Source organism: Salmo salar, unplaced genomic scaffold, assembly GCF_965601325.2.
Source record: "Salmo salar unplaced genomic scaffold, fSalSal1 ptg000838l, whole genome shotgun sequence".
NCBI classification, from domain to species: domain Eukaryota; kingdom Metazoa; phylum Chordata; class Actinopteri; order Salmoniformes; family Salmonidae; genus Salmo; species Salmo salar.
The window spans coordinates 682,492-707,500 of NW_027675516.1; the positions used below are offsets into that span (position 1 = coordinate 682,492).

The 25,009-nt window shown below is 43.0% G+C and overlaps 1 protein-coding gene and 1 long non-coding RNA gene across 2 annotated transcripts; one reads left to right on the plus strand and one right to left on the minus strand.

Annotated features, from left to right (window-relative positions):
- The first annotated feature begins 2,060 nt into the window (after positions 1 to 2,060).
- On the plus strand, positions 2,061 to 4,019 carry LOC145877298 (protein NLRC3-like). The gene is made up of 2 exons (XM_082972607.1): positions 2,061 to 2,317; positions 2,704 to 4,019. The coding sequence occupies exons 1-2, from the start codon at positions 2,089 to 2,091 to the stop codon at positions 4,017 to 4,019; spliced, it is 1,545 nt and encodes a 514-aa protein (XP_082828733.1). The 5' UTR covers positions 2,061 to 2,088.
- A 13,799-nt stretch (positions 4,020 to 17,818) lies between these two features.
- On the minus strand, positions 17,819 to 18,661 carry LOC145877287 (uncharacterized). Its single transcript, XR_014391636.1, has 3 exons — positions 18,391 to 18,661; positions 18,080 to 18,221; positions 17,819 to 17,943 (listed from the first exon to the last, which is right to left on the minus strand). It is a non-coding gene; the product is annotated as an uncharacterized LOC145877287 (long non-coding RNA).
- Between the last annotated feature and the right edge of the window lie 6,348 nt (positions 18,662 to 25,009).

A 25,009-nucleotide genomic window follows, 5' to 3' on the forward strand; every position in this document is an offset into this window, starting at 1 on the left:
CAACCTGGAGACACGCACCTCCATGTTAGTGCGGGGAGCTTGCCTGGGGCTCCATTCTTGCCCCGCAAAACTGCCCTTGTGACCCCCCCAAAAAATTATTGGGGCTGCCTCTCGAGTTTACTAAACTCTTCCATAGCCCTGGAAACGCTCCTTCTTATCTCTGCCCGCGTCCATCCTTCCTCCTCGATCCTCTGCTGCTTGGTCCTGGTTTGGTGGGAGATTCTGTCACGGATTTCGTTGTGTTGAGGAAAGGAGGACCAACATGCAGCGGGTATGTGGATACTCATTCTTTTAATTGGAAAAAAACGAAAGGCATCCACAGGAAAAAACAAAAACAATAAACAATACTCACAACGGCAACAGTGTGGCAGGCTCAAACAAACGCAGTGCACACAAACAATCTCCCACAAAAGACACATACAAACACACCCTAAACCTGCCTCTAAAACTCTCCCTGACCTGAGTGTGTTAACTCCTGAGAGTCTAGGGGTGAACCATAAACCTGCCTCTCCAACTCTACCTGACCTGAGTGTGTTAACTCCTGAGAGTCTAGGGGAACCATAAACCTGCCTCTCCAACTCTCCCTGACCTGAGTGTGTTAACTCCTGAGAGTCTAGGGGGGGAACCATAAACCTGCCTCTCCAACTCTCCCTGACCTGAGTGTGTTAACTCCTGAGAGTCTAGGGGGGAACCATAAACCTGCCTCTCCAACTCTCCCTGACCTGAGTGTGTTAACTCCTGAGAGTCTAGGGGGGGAACCATAAACCTGCCTCTCCAACTCTCCCTGACCTGAGTGTTTTAACTCCTGAGAGTCTAGGGGGGAACCATAAACCTGCCAGAACATCTGCTAAATGACAAAAGTGTCAAATGTAAATGTTTTACAAACAGATCACATATACATTTCTTGAATATTTTTTTAAATATATATATATTGATGTCACAAATGTATCATTTGTACATATCTTTATTAAAAATGTAGTACTATGTTATATTTGACTGTGTATAATCTAGCAGTACTACTGATTTCACTGAGAGTGAGGCAGATATATACTATTACTGTGTTAAACCTAGCAGTACTACTGATTTCTCTGAGAGTGAGGCAGATATATATTATTACTGTGTTAAACCTAGCAGTACTACTGATTTCTCTGAGAGGCAGATATATATTATTACTGTATTAAACCCAGCAGTACTACTGATTTCTCTGAGAGTGAGGCAGATATATATTATTACTGTGTTAAACTTAGCAGTACTACTGATTTCTCTGAGAGGCAGATATATATTATTACTGTATTAAACCTAGCAGTACTACTGATTTCTCTGAGAGTGAGGCAGATATATAGCATTTAGCAAAAAACATTATTTGTCTCTCTGAAATGAAACCATCAAGTGATAGATTTTAAACAAATACATGTCTGTCATTGAACAACCCCATGCCATGATTAGATAGTGAAAAAACACAACAATCTCTTTCATAATTTCTTTAAACAATAAAGGCAAATTACAAACGTTTCTGTAAAGTGAAATGTAGCGTTTTGGAATAAAACTCTTCTTATGTTTCCCATCTGAGATCAGAGTAGATGAGAGATGTAATGTTTGTCTCTGTTGTGTTGAAGACCAATCAAGCAGGAGAGACCAGCCTCCCCTGTACCCAGCTGTGTGTCCATGAAGAGTGAGCAGTCTATGGCGCCTCCTATATCCTTTAGAGAGGGAGACTTTTCTACTGAACAAAGGTAAGAAGAACTCATGGGTCATGGTCAGTGTGTTAAACAACACTGTCTCTAGTCATTTCTCCTACTTTAGTCCATTTTCATAGTCCTAAAACAGTGTGTGTGTGTGTGTGTGTGTACTGTAATCTCATGTTTTGTCCACAGAAACCAACAGGAGAGATCAGAGTCAGAGATTCTCAGTGGTCAGTCTTCCCAGAGTCATCAAACAGACCTGGACTCTATATTCAGTGTATGTGATCCTGTTATGAACATTTGATTTTGTTTACCTCAAGTAAAGTTGATCTGTCAATTATTCATTAATGTGTTAATGAGAAAGCATTTCTTCTCTTGCTTAACTTATTTACATGATTTATTTCAGATGCTTGAAGAGAAAATGATGACATTTGTGAAGAACGAGCTGAAGATGTTCAAGAGGATTCTTAGTCCAGAACTCCCAGAAGGCTTTGAGAGTCAGAAGCAGGATAAGGAAGTGGTGGACGCTGAAGATGAGAAGCAGGAGAGCAGTGCCAGAGAGGGGGCTCTGAAGATCACACTGCACGTCCTGAGGAAAATGAACCAGAAGGAGCTTGCTGACACACTGGAGAAATGTAAGATCTGTCTGCCTCATGTTGAATGCTGTTTTATAACATTTAAAAGCTGTAGCTAAAGTACAGCTAAAGTAGCTGTGTAACTCAATGATATTGTAGCAGCCTTAACACAACACCTTGTGACCTCATCAAGTAGCAGCAGGGATGTGATGTGGTGATTAATTTAGAGAGAGAGAGAGAGACAACATTAATAATACCATCAATAATACCAATAATAATATAATCAGTCACACCAGTCTGGAATGCATTATGAAAACATTTACACATTTATACATTCAGTTAAGAGAATAAATGATTATAATTTAAAATGTTATAACAGTCCTACAATACTGTAGTTATTAAAACAGACGTAATATTAATATCCTCTGTGTTATTTCTAGATTCAGATGAGCTTGCTGTGATTTGCCAACGTGAACTCAAATCTAATCTAAAGAAGAAGTTTCAATGTGTATTTGAGGGGATCGCTAAACAAGGAAACCCAACACTTCTCAATAAGATCTACACAGAGCTCTACATCACAGAGGGAGGAACAGGAGAGGTCAATAATGAACATGAGCTGAGACAGATTGAGACAACAACCAGGAAACAAGCAAGACCAGAGACTGCAATCAAATGTAACGACATCTTCAAACCCTTAACTGGACAAGACAAACTTATCAGAACTGTGCTGACAAAGGGAGTCGCTGGCATTGGAAAAACAGTCTCTGTGCAGAAGTTCATTCTGGACTGGGCTGAAGGAAAAGCAAATCAGGATGTCCAATTTGTATTTTCATTCCCTTTCCGGGAGCTGAATTTGATGAAAGGGGAAAATACTTTCATTGAACTTCTCAATAACTTCTCAATGGAAACCAAACAATCAACAATCTCCAACTTCGACAAGTACAAAGTTCTGTTCATCTTTGATGGTCTGGATGAGTGCCGACTGCCCCTAGACTTCCAGAAGAACAAGATCTGTTGGGACGTCACAGAGTCAACCTCAGTGGATGTTCTGCTGACAAATCTCATCAAGGGAAATCTGCTTCCCTCTGCTCTCCTCTGGATAACTACCCGACCTGCAGCAGCCAATAAGATCCCTTCAGGGTGTGTTGACCAGGTGACAGAGGTACGAGGGTTCAAAGACCCACAGAAGGAGGAGTACTTCAGGAAGAGATTCAGTGATGAGGACCTGGCCAGCAGAATCATCTCACACATAAAGAGATCAAGGAGCCTCCACATCATGTGCCACATTCCAGTCTTCTGTTGGATTTCTGCAACAGTCCTCGAACACATGCTGAAACATAAGAGAGAAGAGATGCCCAAGACTCTGACTGAGATGTACACACACCTTGTGGTGTTTCATACCAAACAGAAGAATGAAAAGTATCTTGGGATAGAAGAGACAGGTCCACACTGGAATAAAGAGAGCATTCTGTCACTGGGAAAACTGGCTTTTCAACAGCTTGTGAATGGCAATCTGATTTTCTATGAAGAAGACCTGAAGGAGGCTGGCATTGATGTCAGTGAAGCCTCAGTGTACTCAGGATTGTGCACACAGATCTTTAAAGAGGAATGTGGGCTGTACCAGGACAAGGTGTACTGCTTTGTTCATCTGAGCATTCAGGAGTTTCTGGCTGCTGTATATGTGTTCCTCTCATTCATCAACAACAATGAGAATCTAATGAACAAACTGAAAACAAAAGACAACCCTGAAGTTACTTTCTAAAAGAGTGCTGTGGATAAAGCCTTACAAAGTGAGACGGGAAACCTGGACCTTTTCCTCCGCTTCCTTCTGGGCCTCTCACTGGAGTCCAATCAGAAGCACTTACGAGGTCTACTGACAAAGACAAGAAGCAGCTCACAGAGCCATGAAGAGACAGTCAAGTACATCAAGGAGAAGATCAGGGAGAATCCCTCTCCAGAGAGGAGCATCAATCTGTTCCACTGTCTGAATGAAATGAATGACCATTCTCTGGTGGAGGAAATCCAAAGCTACCTGAGCTCAGGAAGTCTCTCAAAACCCAACCTGTCACCTGCACAGTGGTCAGCTCTGGTCTTTGTGTTGCTGACTTCAGAAAAGGAGCTGGATGTGTTTGACCTGAAGAAATACTCCAGATCAGAGGAAGGTCTTCTGAGGCTGCTGCCAGTGTTCAAAGCCTCCAGTGCATTTCTGTGAGTACATAAAATGAGATATAAAATCTAATCATCAGGAAGAAATATTCAGGTTAAAGAAAAATATGCATTATAATATGTGTATAATATTATATTGAAAACATTGAATAAATGCATTGATTTTCACATTAGTATAACAATATGACCATACAATTCTAGGAGACAGAAGAAGAATCTATATGTTGTTTGGGAGAATTAACCAAATGCATCTGCCATTATCCTTCTACACTACTGGTGTTAAATTAACAGTGTGTTTGTGAAGTCATGATGATCTCGTTGCAGGCTGTCAGGCTGTGGAGTCACAGAGGAAGGCTGTGCTTCTCTGGTCTCAGCTCTGAGGTCAAACCCCTCACACCTGAGAGAGCTGGACCTGAGCTACAATCACCCAGGAGACTCAGGAGTCAGACTGCTCTCTGCTGGACTGGAGGATCCACACTGCAGACTGGAGAAACTCAAGTATGTAGAGGGTTTATGTCAATGTTCATATCAGACATGTTTGACTTTTCAGGCTAGGTAATACAAACATTCTGACCACCACTTGGACAAAGTTATATGCTGTGTGTGTGTGTGTGTGTGTGTGTGTGTGTGTGTGTGTGTGTGTGTGTGTGTGTGTGTGTGTGTGTGTGTGTGAATAAATGCATTGATTTTCACATTAGTATAACAATATGACCATACAATTCTAGGACACAGAAGAAGAATATATATGTTGTTTAGGAGAATTAACCAAATGCATCTGCCATTGTCCTTCTACACTAAATTAACAATGTGTTTGAAGTCATGATCTCTTTGTCAGGCTGTGGAGTCACAGAGGAAGGCTGTGCTTCTCTGGTCTCAGCTCTGTGGTCAAACCCAACACATTATTTGTAAACGGGTAACAGCGTAAACAGAGAAAGCTAAGCGTATCATTTTAATACAACCTGTCTGTCATTGTATTTCTTCTGTGTTGGCAGACTCACTGGCTGTAAACTCACAGACACATCCTGTAAAGTGTTGGCCTCAGTTCTCAGTTCAAACCCCTCACACCTGAGAGAGCTGGACCTAAGTAACAATGACCTGAAGGATTCAGGCGTGAAGCTGCTCTCTGCTGTACTGGGGAATCCCCACTGTAAACTGGAGACTCTGAGGTCAGTATTATCAGATATGAAAGTACTTTATGCATGTAGTTCTCCCATTTGAAAAAGTCGTAATTATTCGGACATATTACTTATAGTGTATTAAAGTAGTCATAAGTTTAGCATGTTGCATAAGTTTAGCATAAGTTTAGCATGTTGTCCCAGTAACCAGAACAAAACAACAAGACTAGCTCAGGAAACATGAGGCTGTTCGTTGCTAACGATCCAGCAGGGAATGGATGTCAGCTCAGGGCTTATGAAGAGGTGATGATCAGGACCAGGTGTGCAGAAGGTTGATGAGATGCAGGTGTAGGGTAATCACTAGATCTCCCGCCTAACTTCGTCGCCTGGCAACCAGATAGGTTTCTGAACGCACCCTTAGACACCAAACAGAAAACAGTCAGCTCAGGCAGAAACAGACTCAGGAAGCGGGATTCCTGACACCTGCAGTGAGGCTTGTGATTCTACTAACTTGTTGAATTCATTTGCAGTTGGTCTTGGTTGTGTTTTGGATGATGTTTTTCCTAATGGATACTGATTAGTAAATAATGTCCTGTCATTTTGGAGTCACTTCACTTCTATTGTCAGTGACTTCTACATTCATGTGGATGCTACCATGATTATGAATAACCATGAATGAATCGTGAATGATGATAAATGAGAAACGGAGGCACAAAGATCAAACCCCCTCTGTTATTGGTAATGGTGAGAGGTTAGCATGTTTTGTTGTATCCTCTGTTATTGGTAATGGTGAGAGGTTAGCATGTTTTGTTGTAGCCTCTGTTATTGGTAATGGTGAGAGGTTAGCATGTTTTGTTGTAGCCTCTGTAATTGGTAATGGTGAGAGGTTAGCATGTTTTGTTGTAGCCTCTGTTATTGGTAATGGTGAGAGGTTAGCATGTTTTGTTGTAGCCTCTGTTATTGGTAATGGTGAGAGGTTAGCTGTTTTGTTGTATCCTCTGTTATTGGTAATGGTGAGAGGTTAGCATGTTTTGTTGTATCCTCTGTTATTGGTAATGGTGAGAGGTTAGCATGTTTTGTTGTAGCCTCTGTTATTGGTAATGGTGAGAGGTTAGCATGTTTTGTTGTAGCCTCTGTTATTGGTAATGGTGAGAGGTTAGCATGTTTAGTTGTATCCTCTGTTATTGGTAATGGTGAGAGGTTAGCATGTTTTGTTGTATCCTCTGTTATTGGTAATGGTGAGAGGTTAGCATGTTTTGTTGTAGCCTCTGTTATTGGTAATGGTGAGAGGTTAGCATGTTTTGTTGTAGCCTCTGTTATTGGTAATGGTGAGAGGTTAGCATGTTTTGTTGTATCCTCTGTTATTGGTAATGGTGAGAGGTTAGCATGTTTTGTTGTAGCCTCTGTTATTGGTAATGGTGAGAGGTTAGCATGTTTTGTTGTAGCCTCTGTTATTGGTAATGGTGAGAGGGTAGCATGTTTTGTTGTAGCCTCTGTTATTGGTAATGGTGAGAGGTTAGCATGTTTTGTTGTAGCCTCCGTTATTGGTAATGGTGAGAGGTTAGCATGTTTTGTTGTAGCCTCTGTTATTGGTAATGGTGAGAGGTTAGCATGTTTTGTTGTATCCTCTGTTATTGGTAATGGTGAGAGGTTAGCATGTTTTGTTGTAACCTCTGTTATTGGTAATGGTGAGAGGTTAGCATGTTTTGTTGTAGCCTCTGTTATTGGTAATGGTGAGAGGTTAGCATGTTTTGTTGTAGCTTCTGTAACTTTCTCACACATTATTATTCATGATTCATTCATGATTTGTATTAATCATGTTATCAGGATTCATTTAGTAGTGTTTAGAAACATGTTATCTACTCACTTAGACAGAAAATTATCCAGTCATCATCCACCATTTTATTATTGGGCAAAACACAACCAAAACAAACTGCAAATGCGTCAATGTTACCTCCATTTTTACTAGGATTAAATGTCAGGAATTGTAAAAATTGAGTTTAAATGCATTTGGCTAAGGTATATGTAAACTTCTGACTTCAACTGTATGTAAAATATGCTCAAATAAAAGGTGACATTATATACTGTCACCTCATATGAAACATTTGATCTGAAATCCAAAATGTTGGAGTTTAGAGCCACATTTAAAATGTTATCTTCACTGTCAAAATAGATATGGTGTGGACTGTATACTCAATACAATCTAAATCTGATACCTCACTGTCTGTCTTTTGACTGATACTGCTTTTAAACTGGTCTGGTCAGTCTACTCAAATATTTGTATTATACATGTTTCTATCTGCAGGCAAAACTTTGATAATTTGTAATTTATAATATGATACATTAATTTATGAATAGATATGGCAGGTTTCATGACACTGATGTATCTGAATATGTTGAAGAAATATACTGCCACTATTTTCACCACCAAAGAATAGCAGTGTGGTTTTAATATGATTTGACTCTTTGCAGGCTGTCAGGCTGTCTAGTCACAGAGGAAGGCTGTGCTTCTCTGGTCTCAGCTCTGAGGTCAAACCCCTCACACCTGAGAGAGCTGGACCTGAGTAACAATCACCCAGGAGACTCAGGAGTCAGACTGCTCTCTGCTGGACTGGAGGATCCACACTGCAGACTGGAGAAACTCAAGTATGTGGAGGGTTTATGTCAATGTTCATATCAGACATGTTTGACTTTTCAGGCTAGTTAAGACAAACACCCACACTGGACACACACACACAGACAAACATTCGCTTGAAGGTGTGTGTGTGTGTGTGTGTGTGTGTGTGTGTGTGTGTGTGTGTGTGGTGTGTGTGTGTGTGTGTGTGTGTGTGTGTGTGTGTGTGTGTGTGTGTGTGTGTGTGTGTGTGTGTGTGTGTGTGTGTGTGTGTGTGTGTGTGTGTGTGTGTGTGTGTGTGTGTGTGTGTGTATCCCTCAATGACTGTCTGTTTTTCTGCTTACCGCTACAGTGTGGAACATGGTGGGGAGAACAGAATGAAACCTGGACTTAGAAAATGTGAGTGTTGACTGCTGTGAAGAATATGACTAAGAATAAGTCTTAATTCAAGTTAAGTCAAAGACCACCATCATTACTGACTTGGTCATATTAAATATCAGCTGTAGTTCTACAGAAGCAGAAATCAGGGACACCAAAGTTTACAAAGAGTTGCTTTGACAATGTGTGTGTGTGTGTAATTAATGTGAATAGGTGTGTTTTATATTACCATACAGTATAACATATGATCATTCAACAAGTCTAAAGTTACCTTAACTTCTCCTTTTGATACCTAGAAACATCTACATTAACCTCTATGGGCTAGGTGGGGGCAACAGGACCACAGGCCAAATAATACAGCTCAACACTTCCACACTACCACAGTGAGTAGAATCAGGCTTCTGAACACAGAAAACTTGCAGAATTATTAATTATGAATTGTATTAGACGTTATTAGACATTTCTGTTGTTGAGGAGGATGGGAGACCCACAGAGACGTCAAAATGTTTTTCAAAAATCGTCAAAGAGTAATTATTTTAACCTGAAGCATTTAATAAAGACACTTATAGTACAATATTATGGGGAATAGGAATGAGAGGGCTACTTACACCATTTTGGGAAGGGATCACAGCAGTGATTGAATGAGGGTATGAGGCATGAGTTGAGGTGTTCAGAGGCTTGACCAGTGCAGGACAGGATTTGACCGGGAAGACAATAACACAAAAACACTACACAGTGAGACAAAAGAGCTAAGAATGAGTTAGTCCAAGCAAGGAGTCAAATCATAGATGTGTAATAATGTGATTGTGATTGACTCTACATAAAGTAATGACAGAAAAATTGACAGGGGTTCCCTCACTGTGCTTGGAGAGGAAACATTCAATGTGCCAGTGGATGAGTGGGCCACATGAGACGTGCCTTCCAGTTCATGTGAGGAGGTAGTTGAATGGTAGTGGAGTGGTCATCGCTTGTTAAACCATGGAACAGGAGGGGACTTAGCTGGAAATACAAATAGCAGATACGTTCCCTTGAAGCTGAGCCATCGTAGGTTAACCTCTATGGGCTAGGTGGGACGCTAGCGTGCCACCCGTGGTGCACTCCATCAACAGCAGGTGCATTTCAAGAGCGGCAAATTTGAATCCAAATAAATGTCAAAATTCAAATTTTTCAAACATACAACTATTTTACACCCTTTGAAAGATAAACATCTCCTTAATCTAACCACGTTTTATGATTTCAAAAAGGTTTTACGGCGAAAGCATAAATTTAGAGTATGTTAGGACAGTACATTTACAAGAGTTGTGTGTAATGTTTTGTCAATTCAAAGACAGGGTCACCAAAACCATAAAACCAGCTAAAATGATGCACTAACCTTTTACAATCTCCATCAGATGACACTCCTAGGACATTATGTTAGACAATGCATGCATTTTTAGTTCTATCAAGTTCATATTTATATCCAAAAACAGCGTTTTACTATGGCATTGATGTTGAGGAAATCGTTTCCCTCCAATAACCTGCAGTCAAGTCAGCGTCACAAATTAAATAATTAAAATTAGAAAACATTGGTAAAATATTATATTGTCATTTAAAGAATTATAGATTTACATCTCTTGAACGCAATCAACTTGCCAGATTTAAAAATAACCTTACTGGGAAATCACACTTTGCAATAATCTGAGCACTGCGCCCAGAAAAATACGCGTTGCGATACAGACTAGACGTCATGTTGGGGAGATCTAAAATCGAAAATACTATGTAAATAATCCATTACCTTTGATTCTCTTCATCAGATGTCACTTCCAGGTATCACAGGTCCATAACGAATGTAGTTTTGTTCAAAAAAGCTCATCATTTATGTCCAAAAATCTCCGTCTTGTTAGCACATGATCTAAGCCAGCCGGACTTCTCGTCATGAACGAGGGGAAAAAATATATTTACGTTCGTTCAAACATGTCAAACGTTGTATAGCATAAATCATTAGGGCCTTTTTTAACCAGAACATGAATAATATTCAAGGTGGACGAATGCATACTCTTTTATAACGTATTGGAACGAGGGTACCCAACATGAACTCGCGCGCCAGGTGTCTAATGGGCCATCATCGTTCCATGGCTCTTGTTCGGTCAGATCTCCCTCCAGAAGACTCAAAACACTTTGTAAAGGCTGGTGACATCTAGTGGAAGCAATAGGAAGTGCCAAAATATTCCTCAGCCCCTGTGTTTTTCAATGGGATAGGTTTAAAGGTAATACAACACATCAGGTATCCACTTCCTGTCAGAAAATGTCTCAGGGTTTTGCCTGCCAAATGAGTTCTGTTATACTCACAGACACCATTCAAACAGTTTTAGAAAATTTAGGGTGTTTTCTATCCATATGTAATAAGAATATGCATATTCTAGTTACTGGGTAGGAGTGGTAACCAGATTAAATCGGGTATGTTTTTTTATCCAGCCGTGTCAATACTGCCCCCTAGCCCTAACAGGTTAAATGAATTAGTGAAAAGTGAGTTAACATTCTAATGTGAATGATGATGATTTCTAATATTGTGTCTGGTTTCATCCATCAGATGTCTGTGATCTCACACTGGACCCAAACACAGTACACAGACGCCTCTCTCTGTCTGAGGAGAACAGAAAGGTGACATGGAGGACAGAGGAGCAGCCGTATCCTGATCACCCAGAGAGATTTGAGGACTGCAGACAGGTGCTGTGTAGAGAGGGTCTGACTGGGCGCTGTTACTGGGAGGCAGAGTGGAGTGGGGGGGCTGATATAGGAGTGACATATAAAGGAATCAGCAGGAGAGGAAGGGATAATGACTGTTGGCTTGGATACAATGACAAGTCCTGGAGTCTGTTCTGCTCTGACAACAGATACTCTGTCAGGCATAATAATCATCTCACTACCATAGACGTCCCCTCCTCCAGCCCCCACAGAGTAGGAGTGTATCTGGACTGGTCAGCCGGCACTCTGTCCTTCTATAGAGCCTCCTCTGACACACTGACCCACCTGATCACATTCACCTCCACATTCACTGAGCCACTCTATCCAGGATTTAGAGTTCATGTTGACTCCTCAGTGTCCCTGAAATAATAACTGGACACACACACACACACACACACACACACACACACACACACACACACACACACACACACACACACTGGACACACACACACACACTGGACACACACTGGACACACACACACTGGACACACACATAAATACACACTGGACACACACACTCAACACACACACACTGGACACACACACACACATACACACTGGACACACACACACACACACACACACACACACTGAACACACACACACACACACACACACACACACTGAAACACACACACACACACACTCACTGGACACACATACACACACACACTCACTGGACACACATACACACACACACTCACTGGACACACACACACACACTCACTGGACACACACACACACACACACTGAAACACACACACACTGGCCACCCACTTAAACTGGACAAACACAAACACTGGAATGACATACACACACTCACTCAAACGGACATACAAACGCACTGGAAACACACTGGACACACACACACACTGGACACACACAAACACACTGGACACACACACACACACACACACACTGGACCCACTGGATAAACACACACACACTGGATAAACACACACACACTGGACACACACACTCACTGGACACACACACACTCACTGGACACACACACACACACTGGACACACACGCTTGACACACACACTGGATACACACACACAAACACACTGGATACACACACACACACACACACACACACACACTGGATACACACACACACACACACACTGGATACACACACACACAAACACACTGGATACACACACACACACACACTGGACACACACACACACACACACACACACAAACACACTGGATACACACACACACACACACACACACACACAAACACACTGGATACACACACACAAACACACTGAACACACACACACTGACACACATAAACACTGAAACACACACAATTGACAAACACACACTGGACACTCACACGTGTTAAATCAGTTTCTGGACCACAGGTTCTAGAACAGCTTCTATCCCAGTTCTATCTGCCTGTTAAATCAGGTTCTGGACCACAGGTTCTAGAACAGCTTCTATCCCAGTTCTATCTGCCTGTTAAATCAGTTTCTGGACCACAGGTTCTAGAACAGCTTCTATCCCAGTTCTATCTGCCTGTTAAATCAGTTTCTGGACCACAGGTTCTAGAACAGCTTCTATCCCAGTTCTATCTGCCTGTTAAATCAGTTTCTGGACCACAGGTTCTAGAACAGCTTCTATCCCAGTTCTATCTGCCTGTTAAATCAGTTTCTGGACCACAGGTTCTAGAACAGCTTCTATCCCAGTTCTATCTGCCTGTTAAATCAGTTTCTGGACCACAGGTTCTAGAACAGCTTCTATCCCAGTTCTATCTGCCTGTTAAATCAGTTTCTGGACCACAGGTTCTAGAACAGCTTCTATCCCAGTTCTATCTGCCTGTTAAATCAGTTTCTGGACCACAGGTTCTAGAACAGCTTCTATCCCAGTTCTATCTGCCTGTTAAATCAGTTTGTGGACCACAGGTTCTAGAACAGCTTCTATCCCAGTTCTATCTGCCTGTTAAATCAGTTTCTGGACCACAGGTTCTAGAACAGCTTCTATCCCAGTTCTATCTGCCTGTTAAATCATCAACCTAAACTGTTGTCATCAGACTATTACAACATGACTGAACCTTTTGGGTTCCTTTTCTGATCTTTTACCACTTTGCATTTTTTATGATATATTTTACTGTTTGTGTTTGTACCACTGGAGGTTGGTGGGACCTTATTTAGGGAGGACAGGCTTGTAATGGCTGGAGTGGAATAAGTGGAATGGTATCAAACACGTGGTTTCCATGTGTTCCATTTCATTCACTCTGTTCCAGACATTATTATGAGCCGTCCTGCCCTCAGCAGCCTCCTCTGGTATTTACTGTCCTGTATGTGAGAGAGATCCAACAAGGAATTACAGTGTATGTATTACTTTTAATACCTGCAAATGGCAAATAAACTACTGGAACTCCTTATGAATGTCTGCAGCCAACAAGAGGTGAAAATACTACCGGAATATTCTGCAAAATGTTGATGAAGACGTCACTCAATCCACCCAAAACAACATGCAGTCTTTCCACAAGACTCCCATGAAGTTATAGTGTGACGTTATGAGTCGACGTTAAAGTAACATTCTCACAACATACTGCACTTGTTTTATCCTGTTTTAGATGTATCCTCTGTTTAAACATTTAAACTCTTACAATAACACTGTTAAAATACCAATGTGATTATTTCTTGTCTTTTATGTTGGAAAAACCAATTGTACAATTATATGTGGACATACGCTTCATAGTTGTACAAGTATACATGGTTATATTGTACTTTTCATAATAAAACATACTTGAAACAAGAAAAAGCATGTTAATTGTGAAAACAATTTCGTTATTGATTTTTACATTGCTTCTCCCTGTCTCATGTTGACGTTTGGCATGAATCTTGACCTGGAGGCAGAACTGTGAGATTTTTCTTCTAGATATGTCAGCTGCAAAGTCAGAAATGGCTGTTGAAAATAATGTTGTTTTATGGTCTTAATTTAAGGGAAGGATTAGCAGTGTGGTTAGGGTTGAGGTTAGGATTAAAATCTGATTGTATTACTTTGTGCCTGTGCCAGCTAGGGAATACTTTGCTGAACTGCCTCCAGGGCAAGATTCATGACAATAAATGCTAACCTGCCTCCAGGGCAAGATTCATGACAATAAATGCCAACCTGCCTCCAGGGCAAGATTCATGACAATAAATGCCAACCTGCCTCCAGGGCAAGATTCATGACAATACATGCCAACCTGCCTCCCAGTCGTCCCCTCCTTATCTTTACAAGGCTGCAGAACATGCAAGATAGTGATGTGGGGGTTCTCTCATAACCCTCAGTCCCCAGGTGGGTAGATGGCAGGTTGAATAAAGAGAAGCTAGTGATGTGGGGGTTCTCTCATAACCCTCAGTCCCCAGGTGGGTAGATGGCAGGTTGAATAAAGAGAAGCTAGTGATGTGGGGGTTCTCTCATAACCCTCAGTCCCCAGGTGGGTAGATGGCAGGTTGTATAAAGAGAAGCTAGTGATGTGGGGGTTCTCTCATAACCCTCAGTCCCCAGGTGGGTAGATGGCAGGTTGAATAAAGAGAAGCTAGTGATGTGGGGGTTCTCTCATAACCCTCAGTCCCCAGGTGGGTAGATGGCAGGTTGAATAAAGAGAAGCTAGTGATGTGGGGGTTCTCTCATAACCCTCAGTCCCCAGTTGGGTAGATGGCAGGTTGAATAAAGAGAAGCTAGTGATGTGGGGGTTCTCTCATAACCCTCAGTCCCCAGGTGGGTAGATGGCAGGTTGAATAAAGAGAAGCTAGTGATGTGGGGGTTCTCTCATAACCCTCAGTCCCCAGGTGGGTAGATGGCAGGTTGAATAAAGAGAAGCTAGTGATGTGGGGGTTCTCTCATAACCCTCAGTCCCCAGGTGGGTAGATGGCAGGTTGTATAAAGAGAAGCTAGTGATGTGGGGGTTCTCTCATAACCCTCAGTCCCCAGGTGGGTAGATGGCAGGTTGAATAAAGAGAAGCTAGTGAGGTGGGGGTTCTCTCATAACCCTCAGTCCCCAGGTGGGTAGATGGCAGGTTGAATAAAGAGAAAACAAAAGGCAACATAAAACAATCCATAAATGTATAATTATTATGTAATTTACACAAAACATTAAGGACACCTTTCTTTCCATGACAAACTGACCAGGCGTACCTCAATATTAGGAAGGTATCCTTAATATTTTGTCCACTCAGTGGCTCTGACCGTTTACGTAACAGTCAAACCTCTTTTCCAGGAAACCTTCTTTAAATTTCCCCAAATGCTTCAACACTGATGCTCTCTCACAGATTCTCCAGGGCCTCTTGGGTTGAGGAGTCATTCTCTTCTAACCTGATCACAGCTGCTCCAGGGCCTCTTGGGTTGAGGAGTCATTCTCGTCTAACCTGATCACAAACAAAGACAAGATTCAAACAAATAAACATGATAATGCAACATAATAGGGGAGGGGGGGGTATAGGGAAGGTAGGGGAGAGGAGGGGGTATAGGGAAGGTAGGGGAGAGGAGGGGGTATAGGGAAGGTGATATAGGATCAGGTCCCCCCCTTTCCATGTAATCTGATTCATTATGATCTAGGATCAGATCCACCCTCTCCATGTAATCTGATTCATTATGATATAGGATCAGGTCCCCCCTCTCCATGTAATCTGATTCATTATCATCTAGGATCAGGTCCCCCCTCTCCATGTAATCTGATTCATTATGATCTAGGATCAGGTCCCCCCTCTCCATGTAATCTGATTCATTATGATATAGGATCAGGTCCCCCCCCTCTCCATGTAATCTGATTCATTATGATCTAGGGTCAGGTCCCTCCTCTCCATGTAATCTGATTCATTATGATCTAGGATCAGGTCCCCCTCTCCATGTAATCTGAGTCATTATGATCTAGGATCAGGTCTCCCCTCTCCATGTAATCTGATTCACTATGATCTAGGATCAGGTCCCCCCTCTCCATGTAATCTGATTCATTATGATCTAGGATCAGGTCCCCTTTGTCCATGTAATCTGATTCATTATGATATAGGATCAGGTCCCCCCCTCTCCATGTAATCTGATTCATTATGATCTAGGATTAGGTCCCCCCCTCTCCATGTAATCTGATTCATTATGATCTAGGATCAGGTCCCCCCTCTCCATGTAATCTGATTCATTATGATATAGGATTAGGTCCCCCCCTCTCCATGTAATCTGACTCATTATAATATAGGATCAGGTCCCCCCTCTCCATGTAATCTGATTCATTATGATCTAGGATCAGGTCCCCCCTCTCCATGTAATCTGATTCATTATGATCTAGGATCAGGTCCCCCCTCTCCATGTAATCTGATTCATTACGATCTAGGATCAGGTCCCCCCTCTCCATGCAATCTGATTCATTATGATATAGGATCTTTTTATTTTTATTATTTCACCTTTATTTAACCAGGTAGGCTAGTTGAGAACAAGTCCTTTATTTAACTAGGTAGGCCAGTTGAGAACAAGTTCTCATTTACAACTGCGACCTGGCCAAGAATAAAGCAAAGCAGTGCGACAGAAACAACAACACAGAGTTACATGGAATAAACAAGCGTACAGTCAACACAAAAGAAAAAAGAAAGTCTATATACAGTGTGTGGAAATGGAGTGAGGAGGTAAGGCAATAAATAGGCCGTAGTAGCAAAGTAATGACAATTTAGCAGATTAACACTGGAGTGATAGATGAGCAGATGATGATGTGTAAGTAGTGATACTGGTGTGCAAAAGAGCAGTAAAGTAAATAAAAACAATATGGGGATGAGGTAGGTAGATTGGATGGGCTATTTACAGATGGGCTGTGTACAGCTGCAGCGATCGGTTAGCTGCTCAGATAGCTGATGTTTAAAGTTAGTGAGGGAGCAATAAGTCTCCGGCTTCAGCGATTTTTGCAATTCGTTCCAGTCACTGGCAGCAGAAAACTGGAAGGAAAGGCGGCCAATGGAGGTGTTGGCTTTGGGGATGACCAGTGAGATGTACCTGCTGGAGCGCGTGCTACGGTTGGGTGTTGTTATCGTGACCAGTGAGCTGAGATAAGGCGGAGCTTTACCTAGCATAGACTTGTAGATGACCTGGAGCCAGTGGGTCTGGCGACGAATATTTAGCGAGGGCCAGCCGACTAAAACGACCTGGGTTGCAATCATGAAAAAAAACTACCCGGCCTTCATGGTTTGACATTGAGAACATTGGGAGAGATGAGAGCTGACGTTTTAGTAAATGTGCAGATTACGTATCTCAGTCACAGACAAGAAGCTCAATTAAGACATTATCTTCACCACTGGAACTGGGGACAACAGGACCACAGGTCAAATAATACAGCTCAACACTTCCACACTACCACAGTGAGTAGAATCAGGCTTCTGAACACAGAAAACTTGCAGAATTATTAATGATGAATTGTATTAGACGTTATTAGACATTTCTGTTGTTGAGGAGGATGGGAGACCCACAGAGACGTCAAAATGTGTTTCTAAAATTGTCAAAGAGTAATTATTTTAACCTAAAGCATTTAATAAAGACACTTATAGTACAATATTATGGGGAATAGGAATGAGAGGGCTACTTACACCATTTTGGGAAGGGATCACAGCAGTGATTGAATGAGGGTATGAGGCATGAGTTGAGGTGTTCAGAGGCTTGACCAGTGCAGGACAGGATTGGGAAGACAATAACACAAAAACACTACACAGTGAGACAAAAGAGCTAAGAATGAGTTAGTCCAAGCAAGGAGTAAAATCATAGACGTGTAATAATGTGATTGTGTTTGTGATTGACTCTACATAAAGTAATGAGAGAAAATTGACAGGGGTTCCCTCACAGTGCTTGGAGAGGAAACATTCAATGTGCCAGTGGATGAGTGGGCCACATGAGACGTGGCTTCCAGTTCATGTGAGGAGGTAGTTGACAATGGTAGTGGAGTGGTCATCGCTTGTTAAATCATGGAACAGGAGAGGACTCAGCTGGAAATACAAACAGCAGATACGTTCCCTTGAAGCTGAGCCATCGTAGGTTTGAACAACAAGTTTGTCCATGAAGATAAACACGGAATTCAAATCTCGCCCACTTGGCAAATCAAGGTAGCCCAAGAAACTTTTTCTGAATAAAGCCCTGATCATCCACATACAGTACCTGACGATAACTGAGAACGGCAAGCAGACTGGTGGCAACCATAGGTCCCAGAGTGGGGGGGGGGCAATAATTTTGCCCTGGGGCCCAGAGCCCAGGCGCCGTGACTTCAGAAATCCACTCCTTCAACATGCAGACAAAGAAGTTCTAAAAGCTACCAGTAAATTTCGTCCAAACAAGTCAAATAATGTGTCTATATCATCCTCAGGTTGTCTAAAATGTAAATAAACTATAATATTTCATACGGAAAGTACTGTGTTCAATAGGAATGACAAATACGCAAGTGTGCACCCTCTCCATCGCGCACAAAAACACTGATGTGACCCAAGCAGTCAGCTCACTGAAAGTGTAAATATTTATTTATTTTTTAAAATAGAAGCCTCAAAACCATGAATAAATACTGTTGACATCTAGTGGAAGCTATTATGAATTGCAATCTGGGTGACGGACATAGGAGTTTTCAATAGCTTTACAAACTATGAGCCTGTGATTTTATTTATTTATTTTCTGGTCGGATTTTCTTCGGGTTTTCGCCTGCCATATCTGTTCTGTTATACTCACAGACATTATTTGAACAATTTTGGAAACGTCAGAGTGTTTTCTTTCCAAATCTACCAATTCTATGCATAGCTTCTGGGCCTGAGTAACAGGCATTTTACTTTGGGCTCGCCAGAATCTCTGAACTTCCGAAAACTGCCCCCTAGCCCTAAGACGTTTTAACGGTCCTCACACTGTTCATGCTCTCATTTCATAGACGCGTACTGCTCACCTGTTCATCTCGTAATGAATAATGTGGAAATTGAGCAAGTTGAGGTGACTAAACTGCTTGGAGTAACCCTGGATTGTAAACTGCCATGGTCAAAACATATTGATACGACAGTAGCTAAGATGGGGAGAAGTCTGTCCATAATAAAGCCCTGCTCTACCTTCTTAACCTGTTATGGCTAGGGGGCAGTATTTTCACGGCTGGATAAAAAACATATCTGATTTAATCTGGTTACTACTCCTGCCCATTAACTAGAATATGCATATAATTATTGTCTTTGGATAGAAAACACTCCAAAGTTTCTAAAACTGTTTGAATGGTGTCTGTGAGTATAACAGAACTCAAATGGCAGGTCAAAACCTGAGAGATTCCTTTACAGGAAGTGGCCTGTCTGACCATTTCTTGAACTTCTTTTCCATCTCTATCTTTTACTAAGGATCTCTGCTCTAACGTGACACTTCCTACGTCGTCCATAGGCGCTCAGAGCCCGGGAAAAAACAGAATGTCGTCATCCCAGCCCCAGGCTGAAACACATTATCGCCTTTCTCAAGTGGCCGATCAAGGGACTGTGGGTTTAGGCGCGTGACCTGGCCGCCCCCGTCTTTGTGATTTTTCCTCTGTTTGCCGAAAAGGAGATTCCCGGTCGGAATATTATCGCTTTTTTACGAGATAAATTGCATAAAAATTGATTTTAAACAGCGGTTGACATGCTTCGAAGTACGGTAATGGAATATTTAGACATTTTTTGTCACGAATTGCGCCATGCGCGCAACCCTGATTTACCATTTCGGATAGTGTCTGGGACGCACGAACAAAACGCCGCTATTCGGATATAACGATGGATTATTTTGGACCAAACCAACATTTGTTATTGAAGTAGCAGTCCTGGGAGTGCATTCTGACGAAGACAACAAAAGGTAATCAAAGTTTTATGATAGTAAATCTGATTTTGGTGAAGGCTAAACTTGCCGGGTGTCTAAATAGCTAGCCCGTGATGGCTGGGCTATGTACTTAGAATATTGCAAAAAGTGCTTTCACCAAAAAGCTATTTTAAAATCGGACATATCGAGTGCATAGAGGAGTTCTGTATCTATAATTCTTAAAATAATTGTTATGCTTTTTGTGAACGTTTATCGTGAGTAATTTAGTAAAATGTTAGCAAATTCCTCCGGAAGTTTGTATGCTAGTTCTGAACGTCACATGCTAATGTAAAAAGCTGTTTTTTGATATAAATATGAACTTGATTGAACAAAACATGCATGTATTGTATAACATAATGTCCTAGGTGTGTCATCTGATGAAGATCATCAAAGGTTAGTGCTGCATTTAGCTGTCTTCTGGGTTTTTGTGACATTATATGCTATCTTGAAAAATGGGTGTCTGATTATTTCTGGCTTGGTACTCTGCTGACATAATCTAATGTTTTGCTTTCGCTGTAAAGCCTTTTTGAAATCGGACAGTGTGGTTAGATAAAGGAGAGTCTTATCTTTAAAATGCTGTGAAATAGTCATATGTTTGAAAAATTGAAGTTTTTGTATTTTTGAGGAATTTGTAATTCGCGCCACGCCTATCATTGGATATTGGAGCAGGTGTTCCGCTAGCGGAACGTCTAGATGTAAGAGGTTAACCTAAGTCTACCGTTATTACGCTTATTCTGGCTAAATATAATAATAATATTATGGCAATTTCACAACCTTGTTGTGTTAAATTCCTTACACTGCTTCCAACCACAGATAAACGTAGCTTTATAATGTATAAAAATACCACTACTGGTCAAAAGATATTCAAATAACATAATCAGATCAAATTCACTAATCTGAACTACTCCACAAAGAAAAATTATTGTACCCTTATCGTCATTCTGTCTTCTCATTGGTTCAAATTACCAATGTGTCTAAGAACTTTAAACTCCATCATCATTATCAGTTATACAAATTTCCTTAAAACCAGTATTACAAATGACCTTAAATTCATCATCCAAATGGCCCTCCCATGAGGCTGATCAGACCACAAAGGGGTGCCATGATAGAGGTCAAAAGTCATACCACCCTTTCAAAATGGTGTTTCTTATTATATTAGACAAATTAAAGAAAAACCATCAGACATTTTATACATGTTGGATCCCAGGTTCCCAGACCATTCCCTTATCACATATTTAATTAAAACTCAGAAAATAAAACTTCAACGATTCCATGTGTGTGTATAACCCTTTAATATGCCATAAACTATTGTTTTTTTTAACAGTTTCATTAATTCATTGTAATTAACTTAATCATTATGACACACCCCTCTCTATTGTCATTGGTTGCACTAATTGCACTGTTCGTCTACATAACCTGGTTCAAGAAACGTTGGTAAATACCCAATAAATGACTGGGAGTTTATATATGGAGTGTGGGATTCTCTTTATTTTGATAGTTTATAACTCTTATGAATGTGCCATCTTTATGTGTGTTTCAGGCAGCCTGGGAAAGAACTGAAAAAATTCACTAAAGAGTCAAGACAGAGACACCAGAAAGACCCAAGAAGACTTGGACGCAGCATCAGAGGACAGAGAGGGATGTTCAGAACTCACTCAGTCTGGTCAGTTGGTGAGGGTAGACTTGGAGGCTGCTTACCTGACATGGAGGAAGTCCCCCCTCCTCTCCCCTACCTTCCCTATACCCCCTCCTCTCCCCTACCTTCCCTATACACCCCCTGTCCCCTACCTTCCCTATACCCCCTCCTCTCCCCTACCTTCCCTATACCCCTCCTCTCCCCTACCTTCCCTATACCCCCCTCCTCTCCCCTATATTCCCTATGCCCCCCCTCCTCTCCCCTACTTTCCCTATACCCCCCTTCCTCTCCCCTACCTTCCCTATACCCCCTCCTCTCCCCTACCTTCCCTATACCCCCCCTCCTCTCCCCTACCTTACCTATACCCCCTCCTCTCCCCTACCTTCCCTATACCCCCTCCTCTCCCCTACCTTCCCTATACCCCCTCCTCTCCCCTACCTTCCCTATACCCCCCTTCCTCTCCCCTACCTTCCCTATACCCCCTCCTCTCCCCTACCTTCCCTATACCCCCTCCTCTCCCCTACCTTCCCTATACCCCCTGCTCTCCCCTACCTTCCCTATACCCCCCTTCCTCTCCCTACCTTACCCTATCCCCCCTCCTCTCCCCTACCTTCACTATACCCCCTCCTCTCCCCTACCTTCCCTATACCCCCTCCTCTCCCCTACCTTCCCTATACCCCCTCCTCTCCCCTACTTTCCCTATACCCCCCTTCCTCTCCCCTACCTTCCCTATACCCCCTCCTCTCCCCTACCTTCCCTATACCCCCTCCTCTCCCCTACCTTCCCTATACACCCCCTGTCCCCTACCTTCCCTATACCCCCTCCTCTCCCCTACCTTCCCTATACCCCTCCTCTCCCCTACCTTCCCTATACCCCCCTCCTCTCCCCTATATTCCCTATGCCCCCCCTCCTCTCCCCTACTTTCCCTATACCCCCCTTCCTCTCCCCTACCTTCCCTATACCCCCCTCCTCTCCCCTACCTTCCCTATACCCCCTCCTCTCCCCTACCTTCCCTATACCCCCCCTCCTCTCCCCTACCTTACCTATACCCCCTCCTCTCCCCTACCTTCCCTATACCCCCTCCTCTCCCCTACCTTCCCTATACCCCCTCCTCTCCCCTACCTTCCCTATACCCCCCTTCCTCTCCCCTACCTTCCCTATACCCCCTCCTCTCCCCTACCTTCCCTATACCCCCTCCTCTCCCCTACCTTCCCTATACCCCCTGCTCTCCCCTACCTTCCCTATACCCCCCTTCCTCTCCCTACCTTACCCTATCCCCCCTCCTCTGCCCTGCCTTCCCTGTGCCCCCCTCCTCTCCCCTACCTTCCCTATACCCCCTCCTCTCCCCTACCTTCACTATACCCCCTCCTCTCCCCTACCTTCCCTATACCCCCTCCTCTCCCCTACCTTCCCTATACCCCCTCCTCTCCCCTACTTTCCCTATACCCCCCTTCCTCTCCCCTACCTTCCCTATACCCCCTCCTCTCCCCTACCTTCCCTATACCCCCTCCTCTCCCCTACCTTCCCTATACCCCCTGCTCTCCCCTACCTTCCCTATACCCCCCTTCCTCTCCCTACCTTACCCTATCCCCCCTCCTCTGCCCTGCCTTCCCTGTGCCCCCCTCCTCTCCCCTACCTTCCCTATACCACCTCCTCTCCCGTAGCTTCACTATACCCCCTCCTCTCCCCTACCTTCCCTATACCCCCCTCCTCTCCCCTACCTTCCCTATACCCCCTCCTCTCCCCTACCTTCCCTATACCCCCTACCTCTCCCCTACCTTCCCTATACCCCCCTCCTCTCCCCTACCTTCCCTATACCCCCCCTTCCTCTCCCCTACCTTCCCAAAACCCCGCCATCCTCTCCCCTACCTTCCCTATACACCCCTCCTCTCCCCTACCTTCCCTATACCCCCTCCTCTCCCCTACCTTCCCTATACCCCCCTCCTCTCCCCTACCTTCCCCATACCCCCCTCCTCTCCCCTACCTTCCCCATAACCCCCTCCTCTCCCCTACCTTCCCTACACCCCCCCTGTCCCCTATTATGTTGGACCATCATGTTTATTTGTTTGAATCTTGTCTTTGTTTGTGCTTAGGTTAGAAGAGAATGACTCCTCAACCCAAGAGGCCCTGGAGTAGCTGTGATCAGGTTAGAAGAGAATGACTCCTCAATCCAAGAGGTCCTGGAGCAGCTGTGATCAGGTTAGAAGAGAATGACTCCTCAACCCAAGAGGCCCTGGAGCAGCTGTGATCAGGTTAGAAGAGAATGACTCCTCAACCCAAGAGGCCCTGGAGCAGCTGTGATCAGGTTAGAAGAGAATGACTCCTCAACCCAAGAGGCCCTGTAGCAGCTGTGAGAGAGCATCAGTGTGGAAACATTTGGGAACATTTAAAGAAGGTGTCACGTCCTGACCAGTAATAGGGGTTATTTGTGTTTGTAGTTTGGTCAGGACGTGGCAGAGGGTATTTGTTTTATGTGGTTCGGGGTGGTTGTTTGCTTAGAAGGGTGTTTGATTTATTATTTCCGGGTTTTGGGTTATGTTCTATGTTTTTTGTATTTCTATGTTCTCTCTAGTTTAGTATTTCTATTTTAGGTATTTGGGTGTTGGACTCTCAATTGGAGGCAGGTGTTTGTAGTTGCCTTTGATTGAGAGTCCTATATATTGGTATGTGTTATGTTTGTGTTTTGTGGGAGATTGTTCTGTGTGCCTTGTGCCTTACCAGACTAATTCGTCGTCGTTGTGTCTTTTTGGTGTATGTGTTTATTTTTGGTTCACCTTCTTTGCCAATTAAATAAAAAAAGAAGATTAGTGCACATTTCCCCGCTGCGTCTTGGTCCGCTTTATCCGACAGCAACCGTTACAGAAGGTTCCTGGCAAAGAGGATTGACTGTTACGTAAAGGGTCAGAGCCACTGAGTGGACAAAATATTAAGGATACCTTCCTAATATTGAGTTACGCCTGGTCAGTTTGTCATGGAAAGAAAAGGTGTCCTTAATGTTTTGTGTTAATTACATTATAATTATACATTTATGGATTGTTTTATGTAGCCTATTGTTTTCTATTTATTCAACCTGCCATCTACCCACCTGGGGACTGAGGGTTATGAGAGAACCCCCACATCACTAGCTTCTCTTTATTCAACCTGCCATCTACCCACCTGGGGACTGAGGGTTATGAGAGAACCCCCACATCACTAGCTTCTCTTTATTCAACCTGCCATCTACCCACCTGGGGACTGAGGGTTATGAGAGAACCCCCACATCACTAGCTTCTCTTTATTCAACCTGCCATCTACCCACCT